General features: G+C 41.7%; 2 protein-coding genes across 2 annotated transcripts in view; one reads left to right on the top strand and one right to left on the bottom strand.

Annotated features, from left to right (window-relative positions):
* Positions 1-16342: 16342 nt before the first annotated feature.
* Positions 16343-21196, bottom strand: LOC311130059 (coiled-coil domain-containing protein 89; the record flags this gene model as incomplete). Its single annotated transcript, XM_084162698.1, has 7 exons — positions 16343-16429; positions 16992-17091; positions 18899-18975; positions 19075-19211; positions 19299-19429; positions 19554-20026; positions 21137-21196. The coding sequence occupies 7 exons, from the start codon at positions 21194-21196 to the stop codon at positions 16343-16345; spliced, it is 1065 nt and encodes a 354-aa protein (XP_084018824.1).
* A 1717-nt stretch (positions 21197-22913) lies between these two features.
* The window catches only part of lrp2a (low density lipoprotein receptor-related protein 2a), a gene marked incomplete at both ends in the record, with an annotated part of 77334 nt that continues 75713 nt past the window's right edge, over positions 22914-24534 (top strand). Inside the window, one exon of the mRNA XM_084162688.1 lies at positions 22914-23022. Coding sequence (XP_084018814.1) covers positions 22914-23022 — 109 coding nt within the window. The remainder of the gene's footprint in view (positions 23023-24534) is intronic.

The raw sequence follows: 24534 nt of genomic DNA, 5'->3' as shown, positions 1-24534 counted from the left end.
AAGAAGCCTTTTGGACCTAGACTTGGCGCTCCGGTACCGCTTGCCGTGCGGTAGCAGAGAGAACAGTCTATAACTAGGGTGGCTGGAGTCTTTGACAATTTTTAGGGCCTTCCTCTGACACCGCCTGGTATAGAGGTCCAGGATGGCAGGAAGCTTGGCCCCAGTGATGTACTGGGCCATACGCACTACCCTCTGTAGTGCCTTGCAGTCAGGGGCCGAGCAGTTGCCATACCAGGCGGTGATGCAACCAGTCAGGATGCTCTCGATGGTGCAGCTGTAGAACTTTTTGAGGATCTGAGGACCCAAGCAAAATCTTTTCAGTCTCCTGAGGGGGAATAGGCTTTGTCGTGCCCTCTTCACGACTGTCTTGGTGTGTTTGGACCATGATAGTTTGTTGGTGATGTGGACACCAAGGAACTTGAAGCTCTCAACCTGTTCCACTACAGCCCCGTCGATGAGAATGGGGGCGTGCTCAGTCCTCTTTTTTCCCCTGTAGTCCACAATCATCTCCTTTGTCTTGATCACGTTGAGGGAGAGGTTGTTATTCTGGCGCACACGGCCAGGTCTGACGTCCTCCCTATAGGCTGTCTCATCGTTGTCAGTGATCAGGCCTACCACTGTTGTGTCGTCGGCAAACTTAATGATGGTGTTGGAGTCGTGCCTGGCCATGCAGTCATGGGTGAACAGAGAGTACAGGAGGGGACTGAGCACGCAGCACTGAGGGGCCCTGTGTTGAGGATCAGTGTGGCAGATTTGTTACCTACCCTTACCACCTGGGGGCGGCCCGTCAGGAAGTCCAGGATCCAGTTGCAGAGGAAGGTGTTTAGTCCCAGGATCCTTAGCTTAATGATGAGCTTTGAGGGCACTATGGTGTTGAACGCTGAGCTGTAGTCAATGAATAGCATTCTCACGTAGGTGTTCCTCTTGTCCAGGTGGGAAAGGGCAGTGTGGAGTGAAATAGAGATTGCATCATCTGTGGATCTGTTGGGGCGGTATGCAAATTGGAGTGGGTCTAGGGTTTCTGGGATAATGGTGTTGATGTGAGCCATGACCAGCCTTTCAAAGCACTTCATGGCTACAGACGTGAGTGCTACGGGTCGGTAGTCATTTAAGCAGGTTATCTTAGTGTTCTTGGGCACAGGGACTATGGTGGTCTGCTTTTCAGTGGTCAGGACTTTGAGGATGAACTGTTTGTGGATGCTTTGATGGACACTGCAGGTGTAGGAGAAGGTGGAGGTCAGGGTGAGGTTGATGATGCTGAGGAGAACGTTGATGATGAGGGTGATGATGTCGAGGAGATGGTTGACGATGAGGTTGAAAGTCCAACGGACCGTTTAAAGGCTACTTGGTGAATTGGGCTCTTGAATATGGAATAACATTAGTGGCGTTAACAGCCCTGCTTTCGATTCTGAGGTTCCATCATCCAACCTTGCCAAAGGATGCAAGGACCCTCCTCAATACCAACAGAGGCTACAGAGTTGACAGGGTTGCTGGTGGCACTTTAAAAAAAAACTTTGGTATTCTAAGTTATCTATGTGGCATGCTTGACAAACTTTGGCAGAAACTCCCAAATAGGTATACGTTGAATTTACAACTCAATTTTGATGGGCTCCCTCTTTTCAAAAGTGTTCTATGCAGCTGTGGCCCATATTGGGACTGATGCAAGGATTTAACATTAAGAAACCCTTTCTGATTGCACTTTTTGGTGGAACATCTAAACCAAATTCATTGGCAGCGTATCTAAAATATTTAGTGGAAGAAGCAAAACAATTACACTCAGGCTTTACGTTTAAATGGAAACAACTCTTCATTACAATTAGTTCAGTAATGTGTGATGCCCCTGCATGGGCTTTCATCAAAGGCTTCAAGTCACACACAGGCTATTCTGGGTGTGATAAATGTTCAGCATATGGTTTGCATTTTCAAGGTAGACTAAATGTGCGCTAAGAACTGATAGGCGCTTTAATGCACAGTCAGATGAGGAACATCACTCAGTTGTCTCAGAATCGACTTTCTCTAAAAAGCTATACTCCCTCTGAGTTTGCAAGACAGCCTAGGGCTGTTGCTGGAAGACACAGGTGGAAGGCTACTGAATTCAGACAGTTTTTTGTTATACATTGGGCCAGTTGTGCTTTACACTGAAAGTGGGGATGAGGAGCCAAATGAAAAGTTTCCACGCAAGGGCCAGTCAAACACCTCTAAGGGTTTGCCACCTGCACCAGTTATCAGACCTCCAGAGGACAGAAGAGAGACACCTAGGAATTATGATAGGCCAACAAGAATTGAGCCAAACATTCAACAACAGCAGCATCCAGTGTGTGATCGTAAGTGTTACATGTAAGGTACATATTGTGGCCCCCACCAACATCAAAGTTGCCCACCCCTGATCTATAATGTGATTGCATTGATTATGTTGTTTATATTTATCTTTGTTATCCTTTATAACTCTAACTACTGAAAAAATGTAAGTGATAAAGGACAACTGTGTTCTGTTTTGTATTTTTGCAGCAATTCTTTGTGAGATCTTAACCTCCATAGAAATTATTAAGCAACAGCAAAAGCTGATTTTGCTGCAGCTGTAAGCTCCAGGCGAACAGATCAACCCTGGATGAGGTTCCAGATTTGACAGACCTTCGACTTCCATTGTCCTCGCTGGAAGACTTGAGGAGAGTTGAGGGCCAACTTTCAGATCAAGACTTTTAAAATAACCTGGTATGACAAGATATCATTATATAATTACATGTATTGCTAAAAAGTAATCAACCAAGCCACCATCTGACCCAGAGTACCATTCCAGCTTTCTTCAAATTAGTATTATATTCATCATATACAAGTTTTTGTTTTTCAGACCATATATTTGGGACTGTCTGGAGGGATGACCACCAAGGAGAATCCGCTCAAAACTCCTTACAAATGGCCATGAAAATTAATTGAAATCAAATCAAATTTTATTTGTCACATACACATGTTTAGCAGATGTTATTGCGGGTGTAGTGAAATGCTTGTGCTTCTAGCTCCGACAGAGCAGTAATATCTAACAATTTCACAACATATACCCAATACACACAAATCTAAGTAAGGAATGGAATTAAGAATATATACATATATGGAAGAGCAATGACAGATCGGCATGGACTAAGATACAGTAGAATATTATAGAATACAGTATATACAGTGAGGGGAAAAAGTATTTGAGCCCCTGCTGATTTTGTACGTTTGCCCACTGACAAAGAAATGATCAGTCTATAATTTTAATGGTAGGTTTATTTGAACAGTGAGAGACAGAATAACATAAAAAAAATCCAGAAAAACGCATGTCAAAAATGTTATAAGATGATTTGCATTTTAATGAGGGAAATAAGTATTTGACCGCCTCTCAATCAGAAAGATTTCTGGCTCCCAGGTGTCTTTTATACAGGTAACGAGCTGAGATTAGGAGCACACTCTTAAAGGGAGTGCTCCTAATCTCAGCTTGTTACCTGTATAAAAGACACCTGTCCACAGAAGCAATCAATCAATCAAATTCCAAACTCTCCACCATGGCCAAGACCAAAGAGCTCTCCAAGGATGTCAGGGACAATATTGTAGACCTACACAAGGCTGGAATGGGCTACAAGACCATCGCCAAGCACCTTGGTGAGAAGGTGCTTGGCGAATCAGCCCAGAACTACACGGGAGGATCTTGTCAATGATCTCAAGGCAGCTGGGACCATAGTCACCAAGAAAACAATTGGTAACACTACGCCGTGAAGGACTGAAATCCTGCAGCGCCCGCAAGGTCCCCCTGCACAAGAAAGCACATATACATGCCCGTCTGAAGTTTGCTAATGAACATCTGAATGATTCAGAGGAGAACTGGGTGAAAGTGTTGTGGTCAGATGAGACCAAAATGGAGCTCTTTGGCATCAACTCAACTCGCCGTGTTTGGAGGAGGAGGAATGCTGCCTATGACCCCAAGAACACCATCCCCACCATCAAACATGGTGGAAACATTATGCTTTGGGGGTGTTTTTCTGTTAAGTGGACAGGACAACTTCACCACATCAACGGGACGATGGATGGGGCCATGTACCGTCAAATCTTGGGTGAGAACCTCCTTCCCTCAGCCAGGGCATTGAAAATGGGTTGTGGATGGGTATTCCAGCATGACAATGACCCAAAACACACGGCCAAGGCAACAAAGGAGTGGCTCAAGAAGAAGCACATTAAGGTCCTGGAGTGGCCTAGCCAGTCTCCAGACCTTAATCCCATAGAAAATCTGTGGAGGGAGCTGAAGGTTTGAGTTGCCAAACATCAGCCTCGAAACCTTAATGACTTGGAGAAGATCTGCAAAGAGGAGTGGGACAAAATCCCTCCTGAGATGTGTGCAAACCTGGTGGCCAACTACAAGAAACATCTGACCTCTGTTATTGCCAACAAGGGTTTTGCCACCAAGTACTAAGTCATGTTTTGCAGAGGGGTCAAATACTTATTTCCCTCATTAAAATGCAAATCAATTCATAACATTTTTGACATGCGTTTTTCTGGATTTTTTTGTTGTTATTATGTCTCTCACTGTTCAAATACACCTACCATTAAAATTATAGACTGATAATTTCTTTGTCAGTGGGCAAACGTACAAAATCAGCAGGGGATCAAATACATATGAGATGAGTAATGCAAGATATGTAAACATTATTCAAGTGACTAGTGTTCCATTTCTTAAAGTGGCCAGTGATTTTTATAGGCAGCAGCAGCTTCTAATGTGCTAGTGATGGCTATTTAACAGTCTGATGGCCTTGAGATAGAAGCTGTTTTTCAGTCTCTCGGTCCCAGCTTTGATGCACCTGAACTGACCTCGCCTTCTGGATGATAGCGGGGTGAACAGGCAGTGGCTCGGGTGGTTGATGTCCTTGATGATCTTTTTGGCCTTCCTGTGATATCGGGTGCTGTAGGTGTCCTGGAGGGCGGGTAGTTTGCCCTTGGTAATGCGCTCGGCAGACCGCACCACCCTCTGGAGAGCCCTGCGGTTGCAGGCGGTGCAGTTTTTATTTATTTTTTATTTAACCTTTATTTAACTTGGCAAGTCAGTTAAGAACAAATTATTATTTACAATGACGGCCTACACCGGCCAAACCCGGACGACGCTGGGCCAATTGTGCGCCGCCCTATGGGACTCCCAATCACGGCCGGTTGTGATATAGCCTGGAATCAAACCAGGGGGTCTGTAGTGACGCCTCAAGCACTGAGATGCAGTGCCTTAGACTGCTGCGCCACTCGGGAGCCCAGGCAGGGATACAACCCGACAGGATGCTCTCAATTGTACATCTGTAAAGGTTTGTGAGGGTTTTAGGTGCCAAGCCACATTTCTTCAGCCTCCTGAGGTTGAAGAGGCTCTGTTGCACCTTCTTCACCACACTGTCTGTGTGGGTGGACCATTTCAGTTAGTCAGTGATGTGTACGCCAAGGAACTTGAAGCTTTCCACCTTCTCCACTGCGGTCCCGTCGATGTGGATAGGGGGGTGCACCCTCTGCTGTTTCCTGAAGTCCACGATCATCTCCTTTGTTTTGTTGACGTTGAGTGAGAGGTTATCTTCCTGGCACCACACTCCCAGAGCCCTCACCTCCTCCCTGTAGGCTCTCTCGTCATTGTTGGTAATCAAGCCTACTACTGTTGTGTCGTCTGCAAACTTGATGATTGAGTTGGAGGCGTGCTTGGCCATGCAGTCATGGGTGAACAGGGAGTACAGGAGGGGGCTGAGCACGCACCCTTGTGGGGCCCCTGTGTTGAGGATCAGCGAAGTGGAGGTGTTGTTTCCTACCTTCACCACCTGGGGGCGGCCCGTCAGGAAGTCCAGGACCCAGTTGCACAGGGCGGGGTTGAGACCCAGGGCCTCGAGCTTAATGATGAGCTTGGAGGGTACTATGGTGTTGAATGCTGAGCTATAGTCAATGAACCACATTCTTACATAGGTATTCCACTTGTCCAGATGGGATAGGGCAGTGTGCAGTGTGATGGCGATTGCATCGTCTGTGGATCTATTGGGGCGGTAAGCAAATTGAAGTGGGTCTAGGGTAACAGGTAAGCTAGAGGTGATATGATCCTTGACTAGTCTTTCAAAGCACTGAAGAATTGGAGAGGGGCCAATGGGAAACAGGCTTTTGAACCTCTTGCCTTAAAAAGTGTTGTAAGTTTGCTTTCAAGGCCACTGCATGGGGCAGAGAGGCATAATGTCACAGAAGTGATCAATTAAATAAAACAGGCCAGCATGTCAATTTGATTGTCAGCAGGGAAGTTCATTATTACAACACAGTTTTCAAAGCAGGGAGAATATAATGAACTGGTAATATTTTACAAAAAGCCATTGATAAAACTATTTTGTAGGGATAGGGGAGTTGTATAAACTATGAGTCATATTTCAGGGAGTATTTCAATAAGGGTTCTATTTTCTCTCTTTCTGATATTTACAAAGGTGCGTCGCAGCCATTCTGAAGTTCTTGATGTGGAGATAGAAAAAGACATTAAACGATGGATGCAGCTAGCCCCTGACAGAGATGGAGGGAGAAAAAGGAGAGAGCGAGTGAGAAGTGACCAAACCTTGGAGGAGTGATGGAGAAAACTGAATACCTACCAGAGCTTAAATAGAAAGAAAGCTTAAATAGACTAAATCAAACTACTTCTCATTGTTTCTGTGATCACAAAATAAAATTAACATTTAAATTACATTCTTTAAGTCTTTCCTGTTTAAGTAGTATTTTAGTATTTTGATACTTTGTGCAAGGCAATTGATCAGCATTAAAAACTTTGTGGATGGGTATAATTTGTATGTATAAAATGTATAACAGTAATATTTAAAATTACTAAATCGGGTAATTTTGTATACATTTATTAACATTTGCATCGGGACGCTTCTGGGGGGATTCTGGTAAGATGCCGGCAAAATCAGCTGAATTCCGGTAGACGGAAACGGCCCGATGTACTTGGGCCGATTCTGGGCAGTCATTCATTTTGATTCCGGGCTAAGTCCGACAACCGATTCCGGCCCGATTCAATCAGTTCTGGCCCCCCGGAAGAGGGCCGCTTCTGGGCCGATTCCTCATTGCTAGCTGGGTACTGAATACGGCAGTGCAAAATGACTTTCAAAGCTGAAATCTAAATCTAAATTTAGTTTGTCTTCCGTATCAATTCTATTTCAACTACCATTTTATGGAAAAATAAATAAATAATTAAATGTTCATTATATAAAGCTGCCATGTAATCATCTGCCAGAATAGCCACAATCGGCCCGAGCCCCAAGTAATACATTTGGGCCAGATAACTCACACCGGAATCGACCCGAGCTCAATCCCCGCATCCTAGCCATAAGTAATACTGCCGAAGGCGGGCCAGACTCGGGCCACATGAAGTCGGCCGATTCTGACTCTCAGCCGAGTGCCCCGACTCTCAGCCGGAATCGGCCTAGATCCACTGTGCTAGCTGGGTAAGTAAAACCTCGTGACAAAACGAGCAAGTATAGTGTAGAGCACGCATCAAACTCATTCCACGGAGGGCCGAGTGTCTGCAGGTTTTCGCTCCTCCCTTGTACTTGATTGATTAATTAAGGTCACTAATTAATAATTAACTCCCCTCACCTGGTTGTCTTGGTCTTAATTGAAAGGAAAAACCCAAAACCCGCAGACACTAGGCCCTCCATGGAATGAGTTTGACACCCCTGGTGTAGTCCTGTGTAGCTCAGTTGGTAGAGCATGGCGCTTGCAACGCCAGGGTTGTGGGTTCGATTCCCACGGGGGAGCAGTATGAAAATGTATGCACTCACTAACTGTAAGTTGCTCTGGATAAGAGCATCTACTAAAAATGTAAAATGTGTGGAGAATCATTGTATCATCTAAACTGCTCTGAAATATATTTAAAATAACCAAAAATATTGTGTTTGAAGCTGGTGTATAAAACCGAAAGTAAAAGACAAAATGAAACTTAAGAACGGGATGCATAGAAATAGTGCACATAGAACTTCTTAGACTTGCTTTCAATGAGAATGACAGGTCTATAACTCACATTTCTGTGAATTTGGTCGGGTCGTCCAAAAAGTTACATATTGCAGCTTTAAATTGTGTATGCATAGCTGTGGGAAGTAGTTTGGTGGTGGGGGTGCTGTGATGTTTTTTGTGCCTGCACTGAAGACATCTATATCGGTCCTCTAATACAGCACTAGTAAAGGCCAAGTGCACTACTTTTGTGAAAAAATGTCAACTAAATGTATTTGAGTGTTTACCAGCATTTGCAACTTGAGTCTGATAATTATTTGTGCAAAACAGTTAATCAGATAATACTTGTGGAATATATAAACACTATTTTTTTAGGGGGTATAATATAAAAATACAACTTGATATATGTTTTCCTGTTTCTTGAAATACACTGAACAAAAATATAAACAAAATCAGTCAATTTAAATATATTAATTATCCCTAATCTATGGATTTCACATGACTGGGCAGGGGTGCAGCCATGGGTGGGCCTGGGAGGGCATAGGTCCACCCATTTGGGAGACAGGCCCACCCACTGGGGAGCCAGGCCCAGCCAATCAGAATTAGTTTTTCCCCACAAAAGGGCTCTATTACAGACAGAAATACTCCTCAGTTTCATCAGCTGTCCGGGTGGCTGGTCTCAGACGATCCCGCAGGTGAAGAAGCCGGATGTGGAGGTCCTGGGCTGGCGTGGTCTGCGGTTGTGAGGCCGGTTGGATGTACTGCCAAATTCTCTAAAACAACGTTGGAGGCGGCTTATGGTAGAGAAGTGAACATTACATTCTCTGGCAATAGCTCTGGTGGACATTCCTGCAGTCAGCATGTCAATTGCACGCTCCCTCAAAACTTGAGACATCTGTGGCATTGTGTTGTGTGACAAAACTGCAAATTTTAGAGTGGCCTTTTATTGTCCCCAGCACAAGGTGCACTGTGTAATGATCATACTGTTTAATCAGCTTCTTGATATGCCACACCTGTCAGGTGGATGGATTATCTTGGCAAAGGAGAAATGCTCACTAACAGGGATGTAAACACATTTGTGGACAAAATTTGCGAGAAATAAGCTTTTAGTGTGTATGGAACATTTCTGGGATCTTTTATTTCAGCTCATGAAACCAACACTTTACATGTTGCGTTTATATTTTGGTTCAGTATAGGTTTGACATATTTACTGATAGACAGAATGGACACCATACACTTGTGCTAATGCCAATGGCCTTGTACTATATCCCACTTAGGATGACCCTGGTATTAGTAAGTCAGATGACTGTCATCTTGCATCTCACTAGTTAAAATGTAAAGAAAGGGGCCACTATCATTGATTGTTGAAGCTTGTAAGGGTTTCTTCTTCAATGTGTGAAACAGATACAGCAGAACGAGCCAATTAGATCACAAGTGATGTAAACATAGATTTACCAGTTGTTTTAGTTAAAACAACATAAAATAATGGTGCGTTCTTTTTTGTTATGTTTCTTATTGGCCTAAATATAATTATTTTATATTTTATTTGATTATTTGTCTGCACCTATTTCAACCTTTAACGAATCCTGCCCATAAAACAGCATAACCTTCAGGGATGTCTGCAGAGTTTCCTGAAACAAACACTCACAAATGGAGTTCAAATTACAGTAATGCTTAGTGGCACTGTTTTGCCAAGGGAACAGAGAAGGTTTACAGACACGGCTGCAGTAACTATTACTTACCTATCTGTATAGGCCTAATTTATCAAAAGTAACGAGCACTGAGGTGTGATTTACAAATCATAAGTGTCAGGAACACAGTATACTGTATGTCATATACTACCAGGCTTTTTAACTACCTATAGAAAATATATTGAGAACTGCAAATCAGTTTTGCATATACTGAAAAGGGGGTGATGGCCAGTGGATCATCTTTTTGCGCAACATGACATTTGACATTCAGTGCTTACTGCTTATTATAGGAGTTATTTTGGCATCACAACCTTTCTTAGGTTACCTTAAAGCTGTCAATAATTTATCCTGCAAATAATTAGACAGGAAACAACATAATCAAGCCTGATATAACAACGTTCCAATGGTAAAGGACAATGGTTAAAAGCTCTCTCTCTCTCTCTCTTTCTGTGTGTGTTTGTGTTTTTCTAAGAAATGTGACGACAAAATAACTCCTATAATAAGCAGTTGCCATAAAGCTGTCAATAATTTATCATGAGAAGAATTATCCAGGTAATATCAACACCTTCAAGCCTGATAAATAACAATGTTCCAATGGTCAAAAGCTCTCTGACACACACACACACACCGAGAACCTGCACTGCCCTCTTGTGAGAGAGACGTAAACTAAGACATAATTTTCACATGGCTTCTCCATTTAAAAGTTACAGTGCACTGTCCCTTTTCCACCTTCAGCCATATTCACAATGTTGGGTTCTAACGCTGCTGCACCAGGGCTCTGCAAGCGCTGAAGCCAGGGTTTAATACCCTAAAAGCATTCAGTAGAGCCCCAGCAGCTCTCTCCACACTTGCCTGGGGACCAGACGGATGAATTTCTAAATCCACCATCTGGGACATTTCAGTGTTTGTGTTTGAAATGGTCCTCGCAGATCCTCTACAAGCTGGAATGTTGAATAAAATTACATTTTAATTTTATCTACCGGTTGTCTGCATGGTTAGTCATTATGTAGGAAGGAATTTGAAACAATATATCCACAGGAAATGATAAGCGCAGGTAGTATTTTCTGATTTCTATCACATGAAGCATGTGGACACGATGTAAATACACTGAACAAAAATATAAACGCAACATGCAACAATTTCAACGATTTTACTGAGTTACAGTTCATATAACCTGGATTCGAACCAGGATCTCTAGTGGTACAGCTAGCACTGCGATGCAGTACCTTAGACCACTGCTCCCGAGTGGCGCAGTGGTCTAAGGCACTGCATCGAAGTGCTAGCTGTGCCACTAGAGATCCTGGTTCGAATCCAGGTTCTGTCGTAGCCGGCCGCGACCGGGAGACCCATGGGGCGGTGCACAATTGGTCCAGGGTAGGGGAGGGAATGGCCGGCAGGGATGTAGCTCAGTTGGTAGAGCATCGCGTTTGCAATGCCAGGGTTGTGGGTTCGTTTCCCACGGGGGGCCAGTATAAAAAATGATGTATGCACTCACTAACTGTAAGTCGCTCTGGATAAGAGCGTCTGCTAAATGACTAAAATGTAAATATAAAGCAATCAGTCAATTGAAATTAATTAATTAGGCCCTAATCTATGGATTTCACATGACTGGGCAGGGGCACAGCCAATCAGAATGAGGTTTTTCCTGACAAAAGGGCTTTATTACAGACAGAAATACTCCTCAGTTTCATCAGCTGTCCAGGTGGCTGGTCTCAGACGATCCCACAGGTGAAGAAGCCGGATGTGGAGGTCCTGGGCTGGTGTGGTTACACGTGGTCTGCAGTTGTGAGGCCAGTTGCACGAACTGCCAAATTCTCTAAAATGACTTTGGAGGTGGCTTATGGTAGAGAAATGAATTTTACATTCTCTGGCAACAGCTCTGGTGGGCATTCCTGCACTCAGCATGTCAATCGCATGCTCCCTCAAAACTTGAGACATCTGTGGCACTGTGGTGTGTGACAAAACTGCACATTTTGGCAGCAAAGCTTTTCGACTTGAGAGGAAGAATGAACCTCAAGTAGAGTTTTGGCTAGTGCCAGAGTTGCCCTGACTGGTCTGACTGTTTCAAGTTTCAAGTACAGTGAAATGCCTTTCTTGCAAGCTCCAAACCCAACAATGCAGTAATCAACATCAATGTAGCCCTAAAAATAACATAAGGTAGAACAAAAACAGATAATAAATACAAATAAGAAGAACATGAGAAAGTAAGAAGCTACAGTTGAAGTCATTAAAACTCGTTTTTCAACCACTCCACAAATTTCTTGTTAACAAACTATAGTTTTGGCAAGTCGGTTAGGACATCTACTTTGTGCATGTCATAAGTAATTTTTCCAACAATTGTTTACAGACAGATTATTTCACTTATAATTCACTGTATCACAATTCCAGTGGGTCAGAAGTTTACATACATTAAGTTGACTGTGCCTTTAAACAGCTTGGAAAATTCCAGAAAATGATGTCATGGCGTTAGAAGCTTCTGATAGGCTAATTGAAATCATTTGAGTCAATTGGAGGTGTACCTGTGGATGTATTTCAAGGCCTACCTTCAAACTCAGTGCCTCTTTGCTTGACATCATGGGAAAATCAAAAGAAATCAGCCAAGACCTCAGAATAAAATGACCTCCACAACTCTGGTTCATCCTTGGGAGCGATTTCCAAACGCCTGAAGGTACCACGTTCATCTGTATAAACAATAGCAAGTATAAACACCATGGGAACACGCAGCTGTCATATCGCTCAGGAAGCAGACGCGTTCTGTCTCCTAGAGATTAATGTACTTTGGTGCAAAAAGTGCAAATCAATCCCAGAACAACAGCAAAGGACCTTGTGAAGATGCTGGAGGAAACGGGTACAAAAGTATCTATATCCACAGTAAAACTAGTCCTATATCGACATAACCTGAAAGGCCGCTCAGCAAGGAAGAAGCCACTGCTCCAAAACCGCCATAACAAAGGCAGACTACGGTTTGCAACTGCACATGGGGACAAAGATCGTACTTTTTGGAGAAATGTCCTCTGGTCTGATGAAACAAAATTAGAACTGTTTGGCCATAATGACCATCGTTATGTTTGGAGGAAAAAGGGGAAGGCTTGCAAACCGAAGAACATGGCAGCATCATGCTGTGGGGGTGCTTTGCTGCAGGAGGGACTGGTGCACTTCACAAAATAGATGGCATCATGAGGAAGGAAAATTATGTGGATATATTGAAGCAACATCTCAAGACATCAGTCAGGAAGTTAAAGCTTGGTCGCAAGTGGGTCTTCCAAATGGACAATGACCCCAAGCATACTTCCAAAGTTGTGGCAAAATGGCTTAAGGACAACAAAGTCAAGGTATTGGAGTGGCCATCACAAAGCCCTGACTTCAATCCTATAGAAAATGTGTGGGCAAAACTGAAAAAGCGTGTGTGAGCAAGGAGGCCTACAAACCTGACTCAGTTACACCAGCTCTGTCAGGAGGAATGGGCCAGAATTCACCCAACTTATTGTGGGAAGCTTGTGGAAGGCTACCCGAAACGTTTGACCCAAGTTAAACAATTTAAAGGCAATGCTACCAAATACTAATTGAGTGTATGTAAACTTCTGACCCACTGGGAATGTGATGAAAGAAATAAAAGCTGAAAGAAATAATTCTCTCTACTATTATTCTGACATTTCACATTCTTAAAATATAGTGGTGATCCTAACTGACCTAAGACAGGGAATATTTACTAGGAATAAATGTCAGGAATTGTGAAAAACTGAGTTTAAATGTATTTGGCTAAGGTGTATGTAAACGTCCGACTTCAACTGTACCTGGACTATCTGCATGTGACCCTTTTTGCACCAACTTTTTTGACTCATCACATACGCTGCTGCTACTGTTTTTTATCTGTCACTTATTCCTAGTTATATGTACATATCTGCCTAGATTACCTCGGACCCCTGCACATCGACTCGGTACTGGTACCCTGTGTACATAGCCAAGTTATCGTTATTCATTGTGTATTTATTATTACGTGTTTTACTTTTCTATTATTTCTCTATTTTCTTTCTCTCTGCATTGTTGGTAAGGGCCCATAAGTAAACAATTCAGTGTTAGTCTAAACCTGTTGTTTACGAAGCATGTGACAAATAACATTTTATTTTATTTGACATAAATATCTTATATCTTTAATAAAAACATTTATTAAAGATTTTTTCAATTACAAACTGAATGGCATACAATAAGTACAATAATGCTAATACACAACCTGTTCACACCCCATCAAATTATCCTCCCACAACCCCCTTGGTACTGCAAGGAAGGAAGAAGATAAGGAATGGTCAAACTGGGTTTTTATAATGCACCACCCAAGTGCTGCAGTTGAAGCATCTTGCAATGCTTTGTCCATAAACCCATTGTCCACTCTGATTTGATGGTCCTTTTTAAATGAGGCCTTCTCTCTCTCTCAGGTGACTGGCTTGTTGGGTCGTATCCCCTCTGCTGTAGGCTACCAGCCTGTACCCTGGCCACAGACATGGGTACCATGCAGGAGAGAATCACCACCACCAAAAAGGGTTCCATCACCTCGGTACAGGTAAGGAGCACATAAAATAAATACGTACTTTCCCTCTCTTAAATGCCTTACTTCTTCATTTTGAAGATTATTTTTATTTAAAAATTAACAGGCCATCTACAGTGGGGAAAAAAAAGTATTTAGTCAGCCACCAATTGTGCAAGTTCTCCCACTTAAAAAGATGAGAGAGGCCTGTAATTTTCATCATAGGTACACGTCAACTATGACAGACAAAATGAGATTTTTTTTCTCCAAAAAATCACATTGTAGGATTTTTTATGAATTTATTTGCAAATTATGGTGGAAAATAAGTATTTGGTCAATAACAAAAGTTTCTCAATACTTTGTTATATACCCTTTGTTGGCAATGACACAGGTCAAACGTTTTCTGTAAGTCTTCACAAGGTTTTCACACACTGTTGCTGGTATTTTGGCCCATTCCTCCATGCAGATCTCCTCTAGAGCAGTGATGTTTTGGGGCTGTCGCTGGGCAACACAGACTTTCAACTCCCTCCAAAGATTTTCTATGGGGTTGAGATCTGGAGACTGGCTAGGCCACTCCAGGACCTTGAAATGCTTCTCACGAAGCCACTCCTTCGTTGCCCAGGTGGTGTGTTTGGGATCATTGTCATGCTGAAAGACCCAGCCACGTTTCATCTTCAATGCCCTTGCTGATGGAAGGAGGTTTTCACTCAAAATCTCACGATACATGGCCCCATTCATTCTTTCCTTTACACGGATCAGTCGTCCTGGTCCCTTTGCAGAAAAACAGTCCCAAAGCATGATGTTTCCACCCCCATGCTTCACAGTAGGTATGGTGTTCTTTGGATGCAACTCAGCATTCTTTGTCCTCCAAACACGACGAGTTGAGTTTTTACCAAAAAGTTCTATTTTGGTTTCATCTGACCATATGACATTCTCCCAATCCTCTTCTGGATCATCCAAATGCACTCTAGCAAACTTCAGACGGGCCTGGACATGTACTGTCTTAAGCAGGGGGACACGTCTGGCACTGCAGGATTTGAGTCCCTGGCGGCGTAGTGTGTTACTGATGGTAGGCTTTGTTACTTTGGTCCCAGCTCTCTGCAGGTCATTCACTAGGTACCCCCGTGTGGTTCTGGGATTTTTGCTCACCGTTCTTGTGATCATTTTGACCCCACGGGGTGAGATCTTGCGTGGAGCCCCAGATCGAGGGAGATTATCAGTGGTCTTGTATGTCTTCCATTTCCTAATAATTACTCCCACAGTTGATTTCTTCAAACCAAGCTGCTTACCTATTGCAGATTCAGTCTTCCCAGCCTGGTGCAGGTCTACAATTTTGTTTCTGGTGTCCTTTGACAGCTCTTTGGTCTTGGCCATAGTGGAGTTTGGAGTGTGACTGTTTGAGGTTGTGGACAGGTGTCTTTTATACTGATAACAAGTTCAAACAGGTGCCATTAATACAGGTAACGAGTGGAGGACAGAGGAGCCTCTTAAAAGAAGAAGTTCCAGGTCTGTGAGAGCCAGAAATCTTGCTTGTTTGTAGGTGACCAAATACTTATTTTCCACCATAATTTGCAAATAAATTCATTAAAAATCCTACAATGTGATTTTCTGGATTTTTTTCTCAATTTGTCTGTCATAGTTGACGTGTACCTATGATGAACATTACAGGCCTCTCTCATCTTTTTAAGTGGGAGAACTTGCACAATTGGTGGCTGACTAAATACTTTTTTTCCCCACTGTATATGCCCGCTGATGACTTGACTGACCCTGCCCCTGCCACTACTTTCGATCACCACTTCGATGCAACCCGTGCTATTGCTGAGCTGGGTATCCATCCTGCTGTGGACTCCCTGGATTATACTGTACTGGTCGTATCATTGACCCAAACATTGGATCTGAGCACTATGATGTTGCTTGTGGTGTGCAAAAGATTCTTTGTGGTAAATATTTGTTATTTTCCAATTCTACCTGATAGGGGATAAATACTTTGCTACTTCCTAAACTATCAACAAATGAAAATCCTGAATCACAAGTCTAATCGGTTTAATGTGACTAAGTGAACAGCAGTAAATTCAAAATATGAATTTGTTTTATTGTAAAAAAAGATAAGCAAATTCATACTCTATCTTATTACATCAGTGAATGGTTGGATGGAATGGTAGTCTTAGCCAATCATATGGCGCAGCTTGGCATTTAACTCCTTTTCCTTTTCAAGCAGGTCGGTGCTGTGGTTTTTATAGGCTTCAAAATCCTATGAAATAATTGTATATAATTGAGCACGATGGCACTTCTATTTTGCAATATTGCAATGTTTTTCATAATGATTTATATGTACACTAGATCACTGATAGATGGCGCTGTGTTGAAGCCACCGTGCCTCCATCTTGGCACTCCCCCACCATTGCAAAAAATATTTTCAAAGCTATAGAAATGCATTTATTAATGTCTACATTCGTTTTTGACACATTTATTCTATTACAGACAGCTTCATGGATACTTTTAAATTATATAATGTGAAATAAACATAAAATAGAAAAAAATGGAAAAACATTTTATTTAAAGTATACATTTAAGAGATTACTAATAGTACTGTCCCCACTACAAAAAAACAAACATATATATGTATATGTAATTTTGTCCTTGATACATTTAATTGAAATACTGTAGAAGTCCATTGATTCCTATGGAGGACTGCTCCTACTGGGGAGTGCCAATATGGCCAACCGGTGGCTTCAAAGCCTCTCAATGGCCAATACATAGCATTAGCAATCCAGGTTTTATATACATCATTCATTTTCCACATTTCAACTAACCTTCTTCAGCTTGTTGCAAGTGTTCACAGACTGATCAAGAGCGTGCTGGAGTGCTTTGACTTTCAAATTAGTGTTCACCACAGCTGCCTCTCTTTCAAACCTAAAGCAGAGAGATCTTTGATATACATGCCAGTGTTGGACTTCATTTTAAAGGCCCAAATGCAGCCGTTTTTATCTCAATATCAAATCATTTCTGGGTAACAATTAAGTACCTTACTGTGATTGTTTTCAATCAAAATCATAAAGATAGAACCACAAATAGCTTCTTAGCAAGACCAATTTCTCAAGCAAGGATTTTACTATGACTGTCTGGGAGTGGTCTGAGTGGGGAGAGGTTTGGAACGCCCTTTCTTATTGTTCTATTAACTATATCACCAGGCAGGCCAAAACTCCATCCTACCAAAACAGGCAAAAATGTCTATGCTGTCTTTTCAAACAGCTCTTACACTAAACGGGCATTATCATAATTTTCACAGTATTACTCCAACTTCATAGTGTGGAAATATACACTACCAGTCAAAAGTTTGGACACATCTACTCATTCAAGGGTTTTTCTTTATTTTTACTATTTTCTACATTGTAGAATAATAGTGAAGATATCAAAACGATGAAATAACACATATGGAATCATGTAGTAAGCAAAAAAGTGTTAAACAAATCAAAATATATTTTATATTTGAGATTCTTCAAATAGCTACCCTGCCTTGATGACAGCTTTGTGGACTCTTTACATTCTCTCAACCAGCTTCACCTGGAATGCTTTTCCAACAGTCTTGAAGGACTTCCCACATATGCTGAGCACTTGTTGGCTGCTTTTCCTTCACTCTGCCGTCCGACTCATCCGAAACCATCTCAATTGGGTTGAGGTCGGGGGATTGTGGAGGCCAGGTCATCTGATGCAGCACTCCATCACTCTCCTTCTTGGTAAAATAGCCCTAACACAGCCTGGAGGTGTGTTGGGTCATTGCCCTGTTGAAAAAACAAATGATAGTCCCGCTAAGCCCAAACCAGATGGGATGGCGTATCGCTGCAGAATGCTGTGGTAGCCATGCTGGTTAAGTGTGCCTTGAATTCTAAATAAATCACAGACAGTGTCACCAGCAAAGCACCTCCACACCATAACACCTCCTCCTCCATGCTTTACGGTGGGAACTACACACGCGGAGATCATCCATTCACCCACACAAAGACACAGCGGTTGGAACCAAAAATCTCAAATTTGGACTCCAGACCAAAGGACAAATTTCCACCGGTCTAATGTCCATTGCTCGTGTTTCTTAGCCCAAGCAGGTCTCTTCTTATTGGTGTCCTTTAGTAGTGGTTTCTTTGCAGCAATTCGACCATGAAGGCCTGATTCACACAGTCCCCTCTCAACAGTTGATGTTGAGATGTGTCTGTTACTCGAACTCTGTGAAGCATTTATTTGGGCTGCAATTTCTGAGGCTGGTAACTCTAATGAACTTATCCTCTGCAGCAGAGGTAACTCTGGGTCTTCCATTCCTGTGGCGGTCCTCATAAGAGCCAGTTTCATCATAGCGCTTGATGGTTTTTGCAACTGCACTTGAAGAAACTTTCAAAGTTCTTGAAATGTCAAGAGTGTGAAAAGCTGTCATCAAGGCAAAGGGTGGCTATTTGAAGAATCTCAAATATAAAATATATTTTGATTTGTTTAACACTTTTTTGGTTACTACATGATTCCATATGTGTTATTTCATAGTTTTGATGTCTTCACTATTATTCTACAATGTAAAAATAGTAAAAATAAAGAAACTCTTGAATGAGTAGGTGTGTCCAAACTTTTGACTGGTACTGTATATATATATATATATATATATATATATATATATAAAAACACGGGAAAATCAAATTTTTGACTGCACTGGACCTTTAAACTATTATATACATACCTTTCTTCTGCAGCAGCCCTGTTTTTTTCGACCTCTTGCCTTTTTGTCTCCAACTGCTGGATTTCCACCTGTTTATCCTTTCAAAAGGCAGAAATATTATGAATTGGCTGAACTGCTTCCATGTGTAGTTAAAAGCGACATTCTGTTTAAAAAAATTGATGTATGTTATGCATTACCTGTATTAGTTTACCCCTTTGCATCGATAGATCCAAGAATTTGTCCTTTTCCTTGGCCAAGACCTCAATTTTTTTCTGCATCTGTGTCTCTTTCAATGAATAATTTTCTCTTGCTTTTTTAAGCTGTTGATCAAGTTCTGGTCAAGAGACATTAGAAAAGCGGTCATATTTCTCATTTAGGAAATACGTTTTTTTGGGACACAGAGTTATACAGCCAAACTCACCTGTGCACATCTCCACTGCATCCCTCAGCTGTCTTTGAGCATCATGCAATTCATCTTGTAAGGACGCCTCCTTAGTTTGATGGAGACCCATGAGCCCTTTAAGTTTGGTCTGGAATCCAGTTGTTTTTCCCCTGTTGGGAAAAAATATATACCTATTGTTATAACACTCCTACATTGAACAATCGGATGAAGTCAGTCAACATTTACTAAATGCAGCAATAAATCTAAATAGAAAAACAAATGGCGCATTCTTACTGATATTCATTATCAAGACTTCTATGTTGCTCAGCAAGGTCTCTCAATTCTTGTGTTAGTTTCAAAATAACTGCTTCTTTGTCTTGTAAGTCTTTAGAGAAAATATTATCGTTCTCTTCCTGAAGTCGTTCGTTCTCCTGTTTTAGTTTGGCATTCTGTCTTTTGTACTCATCCTTGAAATGTATCAGCTCCTGATGGTTAGCTGCCAGATCCATAAATCTTTGCTCTAACTGCATGGATTTCTTCTTTTCATTGTCAAGTTTGGTCTGTACGTCTGCACTCAGGTGTTCTAACTCTGAGTTGATCTGCTCGAGAGCTTGACAACGAAGGAGCATGTCATCGGCTCTTTGTTTCAAAATGCAAATCAAACTTGATTGCTCGTCTATCCTTGACCGCAGCATCCCTGACTCCGTCCTCTCTTCCAGGGAAAGGCCACGCAGTTTCTCTAAAGACGTGTGGACATCGTCCATGTCCTGGAGGAGAAAATAAGTCAGGTGAAATGTATAGACATGTAGCCTAGCCTAGTTGACTTACATTAGGCACTCATGTTACAGTGATACTGTTAACCAGGTCTCTCTTGCTATAAAAACACCCATCTGAGGCCATTTTCTTAGATTCCACCACGTCCCTAAAAGGTCCTGTAGTTATAAAACATTACCAGCACCAAAATGTTTTGTGTTTTATTTTCTCTTGTTGGCCACATTTCATATAATTGTATAAATGTCGCAAGCCACTTTAACACTGTTTTTAAGCTGCACTTGGCCCAAGGGTCGTAGCAGTACATCCTTTGGCTTAACTGGTCCTAGTCCAGTCAGGCTGGTGTCCACTAGCTACCACAGCCACAAAGTAAAACGTTTATATATGTGGTCTTCATTTAAGGTTTGGCATAAGGTTAGCAGTGTGGTTACCTTTAAAATCACATTTTAAGACGAACATTTTTTTTAAATAGGCGTGGTAACTAGTGACGACCATGCAGGCTCTACTCTCGGTTGCACATACAGCCGACTATCTGAGAACCCCAACTACCATGTAGAGTTGCACCACATGCATTTTACACCAACCAAAATGTTATGTTGTACCTCCTCTGTGTCCTCCCATTTATTGATGTATCCCCATCTTAAAAATCTATTTATATGCCCATCGACTCCAAAATCCTCCCAAACCAAAGTTTCCTTTCTACCTGTCAACAATATTGCAACATTGTACTTCCACTAAGACTCGAGTTCCACGAGAAAACAATTTGTTTCCAATCATTTGGAACATTGTAGTTAACATTTCCAGTCTGCAAGTGCCAGCAGCCTGGAGCAAGTGAACAACAGACAGTTAGTCTGTCAATTAGCTAGCTACGCTATATACATTAGTTCGAAGGAATTTAAATGTATATGCCAATAAGATGGGCCATGCGGTCTTCAGAGATCCATACACACATGTGGCTAAATAATGCAAAACAAAACTTGCTTTACTGCTAATGATTACGAGTAGATGGTTAACGTTAGCTCGCTAGCTAGCTACAGTAGCATGAATCTGGCATTGCCGGACGTCGATGTTTCTTGAAATTATAATAACCTGGTACTGTTTCTTACCTGTTTGGTGTCTCTTATCATCTTCCTTAGGTCTTTTGGACTGCTGTGGTGTGATGCCATGTCGACTGCCTTCTTTAGAAAAAGGTATACGAGCTTGGAGGTGCGTAAATCAGTTTCGTTCACTTAACGTTACTACTTCAACGAGTCTTTTAGAATGGGTCTTGTTGGAGAGCCACAAAGTTTCAGCTGTTGCTACTGGCAACTGTCATTTTAGTTGCCTAGAGGAAACCATTTTCTCCCCTCCTCTTTACATTTTCCTCTCACCATTTTCTGTGAGCAGTGGCATACACCAACATTAATCATGTTTGACCAGAATTGTTAAATTTATAACAACGTAGTTGATTTTTTTATGTATTTATTTGGATAATTGGCTTGCGCCAAAGACATGAGCCACGGAATTATACAGCTCGACCCAAATGCACAAGGGAAATGGAAAAGGAATGCTACATTACATTGTTCGGAAATGTTGCAGGTGTAATTTTAAACGGCGCGCCGCAGGTGGAATTTCCTCCTCTGCACCACCTGATGGGGCTGCTGCGCCTCTCATAAGTGGATTTGCATGCAACACATCGAAACGTGAGGCCCATCTAAAGTGACCCGCAAACATGGTCCCAGACCCAATCCTTCGGGATTTCCGTAACACGAATATTTAAAAGCAATGTATACAAATAGATAGTTCTCGAGGAGTACAAAAACAATAACACTTTATGTATTAGGCTATGCATGATATGCAGCACATCAAAACATTTTTACGAAAAAGAGCGAAAGTGCAAGGCTTGAGGCACATTTTCTATTTGAAATAAAACAATTTTGGGATATTCAATTGACTTATTGGGTGAAACCTTGCTTGTAGACCTAAAGTATGTGATTAATAGGCTGTAATTTACAGGATTAAATAGTGATCCAACTTGCAGGCCTATATTTATTGATTAGTCGATTTCGTCTCATTTTACAGCTTTTTTGCCATTTATCATGCCTTGAAATGTTGATCCTGCCCCCATGTAATTGAGGCGAGCCTTGACCCCGGTGTAGTCCCGTACCAACACACCAAGGTCACCCTGAAGCTGAATAACGTTGAGCCCCTTCAGTCAGAACAAAAATAACATTCTACAGTGCTGTGGCAACAACGTAACCTATAATTGATTCGTCTATTTTACTCTTATGACAAATAATTGTCTTATTCATTTTCGACATCACTCACTGGATGTGAAAGATCATGTGTGGATAAAACTTAAGCTACAATATAATGGTAGAAGAGCAGCAACAGTTGTTTTTTTGTTTGCTTGCTACTGAGTTAATCAAATAGGCTACTAAATAAATAGTAAATAGATAAACAGTAAATAAATACACGTTTAGGACCTGGGACATAAATCTTTCAATTCAGCTTTTAAAAAATGTTGGCTCCAGGGAATTATTTGCGAATGTGCATTTTAGGCTAATCCATGTTATTTTGATTTACATCGAAAGTAATTATTCTATATGTTTTAGACAACAAAATGCTGCGTTATTATTTCACTAATGTTGCCACCATTAGGGCCTACCTATCTGTCTGATGGACAACGCAATGTGTAGATCACGTGTAGATGAGACAGCCCGGGCAATGGAATTATGCATATTCCAGGGCGCGCGGTTTAAGGGTTTTATCGGGAGGGCCGGGGTTGGGGGAGCGACCGTCTCTGGCTTTGTGTACGCCCCTTTTCATCAACTAGCGGGACAAGAAAGAGAGAGGCAAGCAACAGCATCCCAGTCCCTAGAGCACCTCCATCTGCCCGGCTTCATGAGGAGCTGGACAGACCAGCCGGGACCCAGCATCAGAATGTGGAGAGCAGTGCTTGCAAAACTTCTTGTTATATTGATTTTCTGTACTTTCCGGTGTCATTCACAAGGTAAGAGTATCCTAAACTCACCTAAACACAGCCTTTATTAATTGTGAACCTGCTGAGAGTTGTTTGTGTAGCCTATATCTGCCCTGGATGAGAAAATGTAAACCATTGGTACATAGACACCAATAACACCTATGTGGTAGAGTGGCCTGATTTGTAGTTATTGGATATGTTTTTTGAAGACATAATTTACTCAGCTAAGATGTTGATAGGCAAACAATCATCTAATTTGGCTATCTATAAGTAAAAAAAACAAGCCATTTAGCCATGTTTGTGCAATGCTTGGCCTTTTTGAAGTGAAAGGCCCTAGCGGTTAGAGCGTTGGGCCAGTAAGTAACCGAAAGGTCGCTGGTTCGAATACCTGAGCCGACAAGGTGACAAATCTGTTGATGTGCCCTTGAGCAAGGCACTTAACCCTAATTTGCTCCAGGGGCGGTACTACTATGGCTGACCCTGTAAAACAACACATTTCACTGCACCTATCCAGTGTATGTGACAAAACATACATTTATGTTTTTATAAAGTAGTACCGGAGTACTTTCTATATAAAAAAATCTGAATTTATTGTGGCAAATCTTACCAACTACTTGGCCAGTTATTTCCCCAGCTCTACAACTATTTTTTTTGCAACCAATAAATACAGAATTATTTTAATATAGTTTACAATATTTGACTTCTTTATCAAAACTATTCCACTCTAAACATTATTAAAGCTTGTATTGAGCACAAAGCCTCCCTCAGACAGATTTGAAGTTCTCTCTTGGAGAACTTTTGCCTGAGCTTTGTCGTTGCTAGGTAACAGAAGTGAGCATGTGACTTGCAGACAATCTGTGTGGACTGCAAACTACTGGTACAAATCTTATTCAGAGGAACTCAACGGCTTGCCTAGTGCAAAACCTCAATAGATGATAACTAATTATATAGCCTTAATTCAAGGACCCATTTTCCTTTCCTTTCCTGTTGTAGAAACTAGTCATATACCTTGCTTGATAGATCTGAAATACTGTTATCTTTGTCTCTTGCATACTGGTGTAGCCTATACCCTACTGCTCAAATTGTAATCTGCTTTCTTTTTGCTCAACCCTTAGTATGTAAGCTCCTTAGTGTGAATCAAGCAACTAATTACGCTGCAGCTGCTGCTGAAAGCGACCATTTCTACCTAAGCAACAACAGGCAAAAGAGTGCATGTAAACAACAAGGGGAAAGTTCTTACAACCTCAGATGGAACCATCCCAGGCTAAATAGGCTGTATGTTTCTTCTTAATGTTTTAGCTGCATTGCTCTATATAGGCTACATTCCAAGACTATACAAAATAAGAAAGTATGACAAAATAAATGAGAAAAAAAACAGCACGTATCTTAATCAAATTTAACAATTGTAATTATCCAGTGGCATTTTGTAGTACATAATATGGAAGTGATCTCTACAAGCTGAGGCTATGAGCATGGTCTTCGCCAAAATTAATTATAATATTGAATCAAATCAGGGCTTTGCCAGCGTTTTCAAGTTAGTAA

Source organism: Coregonus lavaretus (genome assembly GCF_964263955.1).
Source record: "Coregonus lavaretus genome assembly, chromosome: 5".
NCBI lineage: Eukaryota > Metazoa > Chordata > Actinopteri > Salmoniformes > Salmonidae > Coregonus > Coregonus lavaretus.
This window is presented reverse-complemented; position numbering and strand designations above follow the sequence as displayed.